General features: G+C 35.4%; 1 protein-coding gene across 1 annotated transcript in view; it reads right to left on the bottom strand.

The window, feature by feature from the left end:
• Positions 1–964: 964 nt before the first annotated feature.
• Positions 965–14,740, bottom strand: part of LOC126248552 (uncharacterized) — a 106,319-nt gene continuing 92,543 nt past the window's right edge. Inside the window, exon 4 of the mRNA XM_049949628.1 lies at positions 965–1,644. Within this exon, the coding sequence (XP_049805585.1) occupies positions 1,570–1,644 (75 nt within the window). The 3' untranslated portion in view covers positions 965–1,569. The remainder of the gene's footprint in view (positions 1,645–14,740) is intronic.

Genomic DNA, 14,740 nt, shown 5'->3' with positions numbered 1-14,740 from the left:
TTAAAAATATTAAGTGTCATGTAATATTTTGTGTAATGTAATATCTTGTATAGATACCTTTCATTAACCCGACATGTTCCACATCATTACAAAGTGTCGTATTCATGATCTATAGAACAAGTACTAAACTAATCTAATCCTCAGATGCACTGTGAAAATTTGATCATGTGACCAGCACAGGTTAGGTATAGTGTCTTTGTATTTCATGAATTTCCTTCCTTTATGCTGTATAAAATGATAGACTCATTCTTACTAAACGTCAGTGTGAAACTGTTCTTTCACATTACTAGCCTTCTAGCTTTTCTTTAACTGAAGTTCATCTTTTCATGTACACAAAATAATTCACTGAAAGCAGTGAGCCGGCCGAAGTGGCCGTGCGGTTAAAGGCGCTGCAGTCTGGAACCGCAAGACCGCTACGGTCGCAGGTTCGAATCCTGCCTCGGGCATGGATGTTTGTGATGTCCTTAGGTTAGTTAGGTTTAACTAGTTCTAAGTTCTAGGGGACTAGTGACCTCAGCAGTTGAGTCCCATAGTGCTCAGAGCCATTTGAAAGCAGTGACATCTGAGTCTGCATTATAAGTCTCAAAGTTTTGACACTTGACTGGTTCAACCATTTCCCAGGTGATGAGAAAAGCTGCAGTTGGTAAAGGGTACTAATCAGAAAATATTATTTCAGGCATCACTGTGACATGTATTATCTAAAATGTACATAAATGAAAGTTGCCATAGTCCTATTAGCTGTAATAACACACAACAGTCACATAGCTAATGTGTAACCACTGTAGAGTATACATTCAATTAAAATCATATTCATATGTAAACAGTACTGCCGGTGTACTTACAAAACAAAAATTGTACTTCAAACTGATTTCACAGCTGACAGAAGATTAAACACCATGTTATTGTGTGAAGAAGGCATATTTTTATCTTTATGCCCAAGTGTTTCATACAAGTGATATGTATGTTATGTTCAAATGCCTTTATTATTATCATCATTTTTTTGAATGAAAATAGCTTCTCTGTACATTAGATATAAAAATGGTCTTTTAAAAATATGACTGTATTTTATTAACAAATAATGGCAAGCAAAAGTATACAACATTTTAATAAACATTAGACAAAATCTCTAGTGTTTCAGTCACCATGTATTTTTAGAGCTGTGAGGATAAATCTCTCATGTGCAATAGTGTTACTTCACAACATAAACTTGTACATATCTCTGAAAATGTGAAAAAAGCAACAGTATTAAATCAGACTTCTTCTAGTAATTTTAATAGCAATATTATCATGATTAATATTAGATGTAACAAAGTATTTTATATAAAGGGATCAGATCAGTTTGAGGAACAAAACTGAACAAAATATGTAACATGAATCCCTATTCACCCACCTATCAATTTGTTACTGTCACTTTTATATTATAATCATCACAGAACCAGTAAAGGTCATAAATAAGTAGTATTTCAGTACTTTTGTTAGCCTCCTGTTCTTTGTAAAGGAAAGCCACAGAATCACAGAGTCCAGTCATTCACAGTAAATAAATTAATTCAAAAGGAAAGATGCAATTTTTCAAGGTTTCTTGAGGATTTTTCCTCTTATTTTGTATGGTTCTGCTTTTTCCATCCCTGGAGGATGCAGCCTCATCTGAAATAAAGCAATGAAATAAAACTTTAAAATATCACAATAACTCAGAATGCAGGGTTGCTTTTCTCATAAAATTAACTTTTAAATACATGAAATAAATGTACCACTAAATTAATCCATTCTTTTATAAATCTGTTTCTCAGTAGGTACTGAACATGTTGTAACTAGTTATAATAGTAAAAAAAAAAGCATGGAAGATATCATTTCACTTTTGATAAGCATGTATACCATGCAGAATGTTTGTTATAATGTTCTATTAAGTTACAGGCCATATGTACATAATTTATTTACAAATGCAATCAGTTTCCATATGCAACTAATGAAAATAAATCTTACTCTGACATAATGTATTAGAATGCGTATCTTACAGCTCTTAGATTATTGTTTTTTGTTAAATGATTTAAACATTTACAGATAATATACACTTAGTTTACATTTACTCAGTCTCCTCTGAGTGCCTATGGAGATGAAGAGAAGAATCTGCTGTCAGATACTTTCTTATGGTGGTTACTTGTGGCCACTCTTCACTAGTTATTTTTGGTTTAATTAAATACAGTGTTGAAATTATGAATTTGCACAAACATATGTAAAAGAGATTGTGTTAACAGTGAGGGAGATCACCCAAAACCTTTCCCTGTTCACCCCCAGCAACTGTGGATTATCAGTTCATCATCTTGTTTTCCTTGGAATAGCTTAGTGTGTCCTTGGGCATAAGTTTTGCTCTGTAATGGTACAACTTTTTTTTATGATCAACTTCTTTTTAAAACATCTTTATGAAACATACTGTATGTCAAAATGACATGGTAATGAAATACTTTGGTGCAAATTGGAAATACGGGTTGAATGATGAAACATCAATGGAGAAAAGTGACATACTGCCTACATTTAATGCAATAACTAATACTGAAAATATTTTTAATAAACTAACTTCCAGAAGATAAACTTTTAATTGGCTCTTTCAGCCAGCATTACATTTAGCACCTGGTATTGTTCTGTTCTATCTTAGCCATTTGTCTATCACTTTAAATTCCATGTGACTCTTGTCTGCAAATGATACGTAACTGTGATAACTGAAAATAAAGCAGCAGAATTTTTTTTGACTGCATGATTATACACTTGATAGCTTAGAAAATGGATCCAGCCAGCTGACTTGACTCTGTACATTTCAGAAAACTTTATGGTACATTTCAGTACCAATCAGTGAACTAAGGAAGATTACGGTATACTGCCCCACTTATGACAAAGCCACTAGTGATGAGGAACAAGCCTCGATTGGGGAAAGGAGTTGGTCACACCCTTTTCAGAGGAAACATCCCAAACAAAATTTAATCCTGCATGCACCACCATTTTTCTGTATGTAAATCCTGTGTCTTACCACTGCATCACTATGCTTGGTATCAAACAGTCAAAATCCCAAAAAAACTGAAATAAGTCCTTAACTAACAAATACATAACAGAAGTGGAGTATGTTAATTTCTTGCTTTAAATATCAATATGAATTTGAGCTGGAATATGCACAATCAGTAGCTAGCAAGTAAATTATGTAGTTTTATTTGCAGTATTAATATTATCCTATGACATGGATTTGGATTTATGGAAAATAGCCTCTCATGGTTGTTTGAGTTAGTTATGAAATATTGCATTTCTTTTTGAGGAAATCAATGTAGTACCCTATGATTACAATATCAATGAATCGCAGCAGGAATCAGACAGCTCATACAAATGCCTAGGTGCAACAATCTGTAGGGACATGAAATGGAATGATCACATACGCTCAGTTGTAGGTTCCGCAGGTGGCAGACTTTGATTAATTGGTAGGATACAAGGAAAATACAAAAAGTCTTCAAAGGAGATTGCTTGCAAAACACTTATGCTGCCCATCCTGAAATACTGGTCATGCATGTGTAACGTGTAACAAATAGGACTAATAGGGGATATGGGATTTGCACAAAACAGAGTACCACAAATGGTAACATGTTTGTTCCACCTATGGAAGATTTTCACCAAGAAGCTGAAAAAATTTAACAGGCAGATGCTTGAAGAGAGACACAGACTATCTCATGAAAGCTACAAACAAAGTTTCAAGAGCCAGCCATATGAGGAATCTTGGAATATACAGCAACCCATGATGTATCACAAAGACAAGATTGGACTTACTACAAAATGTAGAGAGGCAATTACGTGGTCACTCTATACACAAATGGAATGTGAAGAAGCCTTAATAACTATTGCAATATAAAGTACCCACTTCACAGTGGGTTGCAGAGTATAGATGTGGGTACTGATGTAGAGTTCCAGTAATTTAATGCACATACTGAAGCATATTAAAAAAGTAATGGGAACATATTTACTTCATATTTGAGGGATTCATGTCAACTAAAATTTAAAACTTTGGAGGTTTTAATGGTCATTCTCCTAGACATCTATGTAGCCATCATCTTGTTATGCAGCAAATCAGATAATTTCAAGGAAAAATGAGTCTGATTATTTATATAATAAATTGCTCAAGAAATCATTTGGCACCATCCTCATGCCTTGCACAGTTTTTATTTTTTTGATTGGTGTTCTGTTTCTCACTACCATTTCGCCCACAGGAAATTGCCACTTCCAACCATTCTGTGTAATTGAGCTAAAACTAAATATGCATTCTCAGTGCACTTCAGTTGAGTGTACTGTGTCTCCAATCTTGAACACTGTTTTGTCTTCCAGCATACCTCCCAAGGGAACATTCACAAGTGTCAATAAACGATCTTGATGGAACTTGGTGGGTGTTGTAGAAAGGGCAAAGTAGTGCAATACATATTTTCTTGTTTGTGCAGAGTTTCACTCTTAAGGGACAAAACACACCCCAAAAAGTAATTTGGCATTTGGAGGGGAATATCTTCGAAATGATAATATATAAAAATATTTTTCATATAAAAGTTGACATGTAATTAATGTTCTTGAAAACTGTATAATAAACTTTTGTAATAATTTGAAATTTTGCAAAATACCCCACCACCATTTTGAAAAATGAAGACTTCTGTTACAATGTACATTAAAGAAGCTTTCAATCCACATACATCCCTGTGTAATAAAGCTGGTTTCTGATATATCATTTTTGGAAAATAAGTTGTACATAATGCGCTGTCAGAGTATTTTAAATATACCTAATTAAAATATCTAAACATTCATTACTATTCTAATTATTTATTTTACTTATCTTTGTTTTGTGTTTAATTGTTATTTTATGTTTAGATTCATGGCTTTTTTGTTTACCTTTTCACATATGCATATTTTGTTAAATGAAGATAATAAGTAACTCATTTTTATGATAGAAAATAATTAAAATAATGATAATCTGTAAAGAAATGCTTAAAACATAAAATTTTGTTACACCATCTACAAAAAACGAACAAAATTTCTCACATAATATGCACAATGGAGAAGCCAATATAAAAAAAAAATTAAGCAGGCTTTCGAACTGTCATAGGTGATCCTCTAAATATACTGATTTGTATCAGGCATATTTCAGTACATTGGTAAGCCTCAGTGAAGAGAATTGATTACATACTCATCACTGCAGCTTCAGTGTATTGTTTCTCTGGTGGAGATTGAAATTAAAATCATTCAGCAGAACTAGATCTGAAAGTCCTCTTGCAAAGTTCTTCCAACATCAAAAGCTGTATACTTCCCATGGCGGTACCTATGTTGTTGATCCTTTCGGATCACCAGTTGAACATGTTCCTTGTCTTCAGGTATGATGCTCTAAATAGTTCTTTCATATTCACCACCATAAGAATCTAGTAACAACATAGGTAATTCACCCTCACTAGGAAAGGAATCACATTTCAAATATATTTTAACCTGATCAAACCATTTGTTTACCAGATTCTGATGCTGTCACATCAATGTTTGTGGCTTCAAAGTGAGATTCTCAAATTCTGGGCCCAAACTCACCAGTAATTTTGTTTTAAAACTATGAAATTCAGGTTATCAGTGTGATAAAACTGTTTTCAGCATTGTACCCACGGACAAGAAATATCTGGTGACCCAAAGGGCTCAATGGGGCACAAGTTCAGCTGTGGAACTCATACGGCTTTTGACCTTGGAAGAACCTTGTGACAGGTCTTCAGATCTAGTTTTGTTGAATGATTATGATGTCAGTCTCCACTTAAGAAACAATACAATCAAGTTGCGGTCACCAGTACATAATAATTTCTCTTCGACTTCTTCACTGGGGCTTACTAATGCACTGAAATATGCTTCATACAAATCAGGATATTTAGAGAATCACCCAAGTCAATTTGATATCTTACTGAATTTTGTTTCAAATTGGCTTCTTCGTTGTGTACATTATCTGAAGAAATTTCATTCATTTTATATACCTGGTGTACAAAACGTTATGTTTTAAATGTTTTCTTGCAGATTATCATTATTGTAATTATTCTCTATTATAATAGTAAGTTACTTATTATTTTCAATTAACAAGATACATGTGTGTGAAATGATAAGCTAAAATACAAAAAGAACCATGAATGTAAATCATGAATTGAATATACGTAAAATAAATAATTACAATAGTAATAAGTGTTTAGGTATTTTAGTTAGGAATGTTGAAAATACTCTTACAGCACATTGTGTACAGCTTATTTTCAACAAATGATATTTCAGAAAATGTGTGTCGCTTGAAAGCTGCTTTAATTTATGTTGTAACAAAAGTTTTCATTTTTCCAAATTAATTAATATCAATGGGGTATTTTGCAAAATTTCAGATTATTAAAAAAGTTGATTATACAGTTTTTAAGAACATTAATTTCATATGAACTTGTATGTGGGAAACATTTTTTATATATCATCATTTCAAAGATATTCCCTCTAAACCTAAAATGCCAGAGTACCTATTTGGCTGTGTTTTACACCTTAAAAGTGAAACTGGGCACTAACAAAAAATATGTATTACATTATTTTGCCACCTCTACACACCCACCAAGTTTCATCAAGATCATTTATTGACACCTGAGAATGTTCCCTTGTCAGATCTTCATTTTGAGTGCCAACCATACATGTGATTTCAGTTTACAGCAAGAGAGGTTATCAACAAGGAGAGTAATCTGCCAAATCAGTATATATCACAGTGAATCATTTGAACATTCACATGGTATTGTGAGGCACAAAACATTGAAAATCTGCTGGATGATCATCATACAAGAGTTTGGAGGTGACATGTCCTACATCCTTGTAAAATTGGTAAATGAATGGACAATACTACTACTACCACAATGCATTCCTCTGATACGCATTTCCAGTGGTTTAATATGAGGTGAGTCAGTCATGTTTTGGATTAGTATCATGCACAGATGTTGAAAACCTCTCATTGCTATCATGAGGAGTTTGATGGCTGTGCAGCATTGGAGGAGGACCCTCAAACAAACTGTCTAACACTACAGTCAGCATTTCAGTGATGGATTCATCTTGCAAGATGATAATACATGAGCACATCACATGAACATTGTAACACCTTCCAGGAATAAGAATTAACCAAGTGGAATGGCCTGTGGTATCTGCTGAGATGAATCAGAATGAGAGTGCTTAGGGGCAGTTGAAATTGGTAGTGCATTACAGCAGAAACTGACCTCACACTTGCATCTGCCTGACTGACCTGAACCACGGCTTTCAGGACGTCATGCAAGAGAAGTGCGAGTTGAATTTTGTTTAACCAGTGTTTTCAGAATCCATGCTGGTTGATTTGAGTGACATCATTCTGTATAAGATACCACATTATGTTTGAGCTCAGTATATTGTTACAAGTTCCTACAATAGTTGGATGTCGGTGATATTGGATGGTAGTTTTGTGGATCACTTCCAATACTCATATCTTCTATGTATTAATTCATTGCTTATTTGAATTTGCAAGAATGAATATTGGAACATTTATGCAATAAGTACATTCTAACATTCTCAATGAATGCACATGATTATCTCATAATAGGTTCCCATACAAAACTAGTTAGGTTGTAAAATATATGTTGAAAAATGTAATTTTCATGAGTTGAAATGTCTGCAGAAACTCATTAACTGTCAAAATGAATGTATTTATGAACAAAATTTTCTGCATTTTGAGGAGGCCACCATAACATTAACTGACAAATGAAATATGAAACAACTGCAGAAATTTATTGAATGAGTAAAGCAAACAGCTTGCATTTACATGGTTTATTAGATGTAATCACAATATGTGAACATCAAGTGTTTATTTTGAACATTGAATTATAATCAAACTTAACATGTGAAAGATGAAAGTCAAGCAAAATTTTGAGGCTACTGTTTGTGATAATTTTTTGGCATTTAAATGAGGTGAAGTATGTAACTGTTGGTAATACACGAACAATGTTAGTGATGTAAAATACTTGATCATCACCTAAGAAATTATTGTAATGACTTTCTGCATGGGTGGTAAGATACCAGCACTATGTACTAGTATCAAGTCATGAATATGTTTGGTAAGTTTTCTTGTCTCAAACTAACATTCTGATCTCCATCACTTTGCTTTTGTGTAACAATGTAAGACAAGAAGACTGCCAAACACCAACAAAACAAGGGAAAGAAGGCAGAGAAACACGCATGTCTCAGCTGAGTTGCTTTTATGAAACTGAAATTAGAGGAGCGACAAGGGAAAACCTTGGATAGCTTTACATCTATTTCCATGTACACAATTAGCAGAAAATTCTATTAAAAGTCTTTTTAAGAGAAAAAGAAGAAATAGTTTGATTCACCTTTATAGATTATGGTCAGTTTCTATTGGAAATCAAGTGCCACATATGCATATACCCCAATTCTTGTATCCGAGTGGACATGAAATCTCATAGGGTATCATTTTTTGCATCTAAATGAGGCAGACTATTCTGAATACCCATTTAGATGCCTGATTGTCGAGCACAATCACAAAAATTTCAATCCACAATTACCAGTTTTGGCCATCATCAACTATCCTTAGATCACAAGACACATGCCATGGTCCACAGAAGTATGCCAAAAATGTTACTGTCATAAAATTCAATTATATGATTGTATCACCAATTTTTCCTTCTGAAATTAAGAAACTTACACATTCTCTCAAAAATAAGAGCTCATCTGGTTTTGGTGTTGTTTCCAATAGAGTATTAATATTTATTCCCATATAATAAGCTCAGTTTTACCTGAAATACTTAATGCATCATTAACTCAATGCATTTTTCCAGAGAGACTGAAATATGCCTTTGCTAAACCCCTCTTTAAGAAAGGTGATAGGAGATATGTCAATAATCAATGACCCATTTCACTGCTTACACCATTCTCCTAATTTTTTGAGAAGGTGATATATTCTAGAATACTATCTCACCTTAGCAACAATAGTATCCTTAGCAAATCACAGTTTGAGTTTTCAAAGAGTTTCTCTGCTGAGAATGCCATTTACACATCCACTCACCAGATTTTACAAGCAGTAAATAATAAAATAGCACCAACTGGTCGCTACAATCGCAGGTTCGAATCCTGTCTTGGGCATGTGTGATGTCCTTAGGTTAATTAGGTTTAAGTAGTTCTAAGTTCTAGGGGACTGGTGACCTCAGAAGTCACATAGTGCTCAGAGCCATTTGAACCAATTGGTATTTCCTGCTACCTCTCTAAGGCATTTGACTGTGCGAATCACAGTATTCTCCTAGGCAAATTAACATTTTAGAGGATTGATGTTACAGCCAATCAATAGATGATGTGACATCTAAGCACAAGAATGCAGTAAGTTGTACTTAGTAATTTAAGCAGTGTAGTCAAAAAAATGGTTCAAATGGCTCTGAGCACTATGGGACTCAACTGCTGAGGTCATTAGTCCCCTAGAACTTAGAACTAGTTAAACCTAACTAACCTAAGGACATCACAAACATCCATGCCCGAGGCAGGATTCGAACCTGCGACCGTAGCGGTCTTGCGGTTCCAGACTGCAGCGCCTTTAACTGCACGGCCACTTCGGCCGGCACGCAGTGTAGTCCAGGGACATAATTCTGACAAGGGAGAAATCATGTATGGGTTTACGCAAGGTTCAGTCTCAGGTCCACTACTATTTGTTGTATATGTAAACAGTCTTCTGTCTAGTATACAACAAGTAGAATTAGTTCTTTTTGTAGATGATGCTAGTATTGTAATCGGTTCAAGTATACATACAGAAACAGAAGAAATGGTAAACAAAGTTCTTAAAAGTATCATTGACTGGTTTTCTGCAAATGGTCTCAGCCTCAATTTTAAAAAGACCTAACATATTCAGTTCTGCACATTTACAGGTGCTACACTAGTGATAATTGTAAGACATGGTGAGGAAATAGTAAATAAGAGTGGAAACTATAAAATTCTTATGGGACCATATTGAAGAGAATTCAAATTGGAAAAAACACATTTGGGAACTCCTAAAACAACATAGTTCAGCCACATTTGGACTTAGAATCATTGCAAATCATGGGGAGAGGCAAATCAGGAAGTTGACATATTTTTCATATTTTCATATTTTCATTTGATAATGCCATATGGAATACTGTTCTGGGTCAACTCATCTTTAAGAAAGTAAGTCTTCATAGCGCAGAAACGTGCCATGAGAATAATATGTGGTGCTCACACATGATCATCTTGTAGACATCTGTTTAAGGAGTTGGGCATTCTGACTATTGCTTCTCAGTATATTTATTCTGTCATGAAGTTTGTTGTAAATAATCCACTACAGTTCAAGAGGAAAAATGAGGAACATAATTACAACACCAGAAGGAAAAATGACATTCATTGCTCCATGTTAAGCTTGTCTTTAGCAAGAAAGGGGGTGCACAATGCTGCAACAAAAATTTTTGATCATTTACCCAGTGATACAAAATGTCTGACAGACAGCAAAGTAAAATTTGATGACAAACTGAGAAAGTTTCTCCTTGACAACTCCTTCTATTCTATAGAAGAATTTCTATGGTTGTAATGTGTAAAAGGCAGTGGGTAGGAATTACTAACTCACATCTGTATGTCTTCACACTTCAGGTCCAAGGAATTGCAGTGTAACTAGCCAATGTACCATTTGTCAGTTTACTGAAAAATGTTTACAGGGTATGGTATTTAACTTTCCCAAATTAAACCATACTAGACAGAATATTATTTATGGTACTGGTAGCAAACTCGGTAAGAATAATATCAGATCATGTAATAAATGATTTTCTTGCTCCATTGCTTCTATTGCTTCAACACTGCACCATGGTGTTCCAGCCAGTATTGATCACAGATGCTAATAGCACAACTGATCATCAAATGTGTAGTTGCTGAAAAGTTAACATTGTCTTGGACAATAATAGTTGGGAATTATGGATGAGGCTCTTTTATCAAGATAACAACAATGCAGTAGTTGTGCTTTCAAAAATTCATTTGACAGGAGAACCTGTTTAGCAAAATCTCAAGAAGAAGTTTGAAGAAGAAAATGGAGAGCTGACAATCTCCTCAGGAAAACAGTGGTGACTGACTCAAAAATGTTCAAATGTGTGTGAAATCCTATGGGACTTATCTGCTAAGGTCATCAGTCCCTAAGCTTACACACTACTTAACCTAAATTATCCTAAGAATAAACACACACACCCATGCCCGAGGGAGGACTCGAACCTCCAGCGGTACTAGCCTCACAGTCCATGACTGCAGTGCCTTAGACCACTCGGCTAATCCCGCACGGGGGTGACTGACTTCACCCCAGAAGTGGTTAACAAAGTCACATTGCTTTGTAGGCAACCATAAGTACAACTGTTGACTCACAAACAGTGCAAATGTAGTATTATAGTAGCTGAGCCCTCTGCAATCCACTGTTTGGAAGATGCTTAAAAAATTCTGAATATCTGAAAAAGGGTTTGTAAGGAAGCGCCTGCACATATACCAATCAGAAGACATATGGTGAAAGTGTTTACAGCCCTGTAGATAGAGATTTTTATGCCATTTTACAGTATTCTATTCCATGATTTTAGAGTGCCCTGAATACTTACATGAGTCTTATTGAACACAACTTGCTGTATAACTGACAAAACATTCATAAAACCAGAAATACTATATGACATAGAAACACATATTAATCAATATTCTGTGGAATTATGAATTATTTCTCTTTATCAAGCCATAGCTGAGTGGTCAGTGCGACAGAATGTCATACATAATGGCCCGGGTTTGATTCCCGGCTGGGCCGGAGATTTTCTCCACTCAAGGACTGGGTGTTGTCCTTATCATAATCATTTCATTCCCATTGACACGCAATTTGCCGAAGTGGCATCAACTCGAAAGACTTGCACCAGGCAAACAGTCTACCCAACGGGAGGCCATAGCTACATGGCATTTCCATATCATGCCATTACCAGTATTAACATGGCTCCTGTTTGTATAGTAACTCACTTTTCACTTACAGAGGGATAATTCAAGGGAGTTTGATTATAACTATCTTTCATAATAGCTCTGGCCTCATTCTTCAGTTAATTTTAGTTGAGGTTTTTACCCAGTTTCCTGCATTACTATAGAGTAAACTATTGTATGAAAATGGTCAGAACAAATTATAGCATATCAGTTAGAACTCAGTTTATAATTGCAGTAATTATATTTAATATATTATTTTCTTTCCCTCTAACATTCTGTTATGTGCCGGATAAGTGCAGCACTTTTGAGGGAGAGTGTTAGTTATATGTGATGGTAATTGTGCATGGTGTCCATGAAATACTACCACTACATCTGGAAATCTCACTGAACCTTTCAGCTGTATCCTGAGACTGAAGAGATGGCACTGACTGGGCACTAGCTGACTGGGAAAAAACAACAAACAAACATTCACAGAATGACAAAGTACTCCCAACTTGAAGCACAAGTGCAGGAAAATACCCCCATAAAGATGCACCATGTTTAACCTCATGGACAAGATCTTGAATGATGCAGTGGTTTTGGTACTCAAAAAAAGTTTGTACTTTGGAATTCCCCATGCTAGGTATGATTTCTGGAATAGAAGGGTTATCTGGAAACTTTCTGGTGATGTGCAGAGGACATTAGGCAAGCCACCTCCCATACTTTAATCTGGGTCCTGCTGATGAAGTTTAATATTACTTCAGCTAGAATGAAGGCACTGAGTTGTGAGAGCAGACAAAGACGTCATCATTATACCTGCTGACAAGGGAAACACCATTGTCCTCATCTCATGAATTGAGTATAATAGAAAGATAGATACATTGCTCAATGACCCTGAATACTGGAAGCTAAGAGACAATTTGGCTCATAGGATTCAGAGAAAACTCTAGGCCTCCTCAAGATGAGCTGTATGCCAGGTAACGTCATCAGGGGTTTGTGCCAACAGGCTGTGGTACGCCAAAGACTCTGTGGCCTGCTGGAGATGAAGGATGGGTCCTAAGTTTCTACCTTCTTTTGGCTGAATAGCTGACATAACTATTATGCCCTCTTGTAGGCAAATGTGACCATTATACTCAGAATTCAGAGGATTAATTGAACCATTGGATCTTTGGGTTAACTTTGACATTGTATCATCAAGTACAAAAGTGTTTCACAGATACCTTTAGAGCTTATTAACGGCAGGTTTGAGGAAAACATTGTAGCACTGCCTAAACACGTGCCTACTTTACATATTTCTTATTTGATAATCAATGTTTGAAAAGAATGGATGGTGTCATAGATAACAATCTGGATGATTTATTGATTTGGCATAGTAATATTGGCTAATATGACCTTGCTATATTGGTACTGCAAACATTTGAAAGCAAGGAGGAAATACAACCATTATATTTCCTGAGCACGTGCAGCTCTGCTGTATCTACATCTACATGATTACTCTGCAAATCACTCTTAAATGTTTGGCAGAGGGTTCTTAGCACTACTTTCAGAGTATATCTTGATTATTCCACCATTGAATAGTTCAAGGGGAAAATTAACATTCCATCTGAACTCTGATTTCTCTTATCTTATTACACTGGTAATTTGTCCCTATGTAGGGGGAGCCAACATATTATTTTGGCATTTTGGTGAGAAAATTTGTAACTGAAATTTCTTAAAAAGATATCACTACAACAAAGAACGCTGTTGTTTTAATGATTGCTACCCCAACTTGTTCATCATATCCATGAGACCCTCACCACTATTTCATGATAATATAAAATGAGTTACACTTCTCTGAAAATTTTCAATGTCCTCCATTAATTACACCTGGTATGTACGCCACACCATGTAGCAATACTCCAGAGGAGGACAGACAACTGTAGCTCAGGCTGTCTCTTTAGTTAACTTGTTGCATCTTATAAGTGCTCTGCCAATAAAACACAGTCTGTGGTTGACTTTTCTTATAACATTTTCTAATACATGTGTATTTAGTTGAATCTACAACCTTTAAATTCATGTTTTTGTAGTATAATTAATATTTAATGAAATTTTTTAGAGCTTATGTTGAGGACCTTAGACTTTTTATAGTTTAAGGTCAACTGCCACTTTTTGAACCATGCAAATATCATGTCTAAATCATTTTACAATTTATTTTGATCTTCTGGTAACTTTATTACATGATAAATGACAGCATCATCTACACACAGTCTGAGGGGGCTGCACAGATTGTCTCCTAAGTTGTTTGCATAGATTAAGAACAGCAGAGGTCCTATAACACTTCCTGGAGAACCCCTGATATCATTTGAGTTTTGCTAGTTGACTTCCCATCAATTATTACAAACTATGACATTTTTGACGTGAAATCTCAAATCCAGTCACACAACTGAGACAATACTCCATTGTTGTTGTTGTTGTTGTTGTTGTTGTTGTTGTGGTCTTCAGTCCTGAGACTGGTTTGATGCAGCTCTCCTTGCTACTCTATCCTGTGCAAGCTTCTTCATCTCCCAGTACCTACTGCAGCCTACATACTTCTGAATCTGCTTAGTGTATTCATCTCTTGGTCTCCTTCTTCGATTTTTACCCTCAACGCTGCCCTCCAATACTAAATTGGTGATCCCTCGATATCTCAGAACATGTCCTACCAACCGATCCCTTCTTCTAGTCAAGTTGTGCCACAAACTCCTCTTCTCCCCAATACTATTCAATACCTCCT

The sequence above is a fragment of the Schistocerca nitens genome, chromosome 3 (genome assembly GCF_023898315.1).
Source record: "Schistocerca nitens isolate TAMUIC-IGC-003100 chromosome 3, iqSchNite1.1, whole genome shotgun sequence".
Classification (NCBI taxonomy): domain Eukaryota; kingdom Metazoa; phylum Arthropoda; class Insecta; order Orthoptera; family Acrididae; genus Schistocerca; species Schistocerca nitens.
This window is presented reverse-complemented; position numbering and strand designations above follow the sequence as displayed.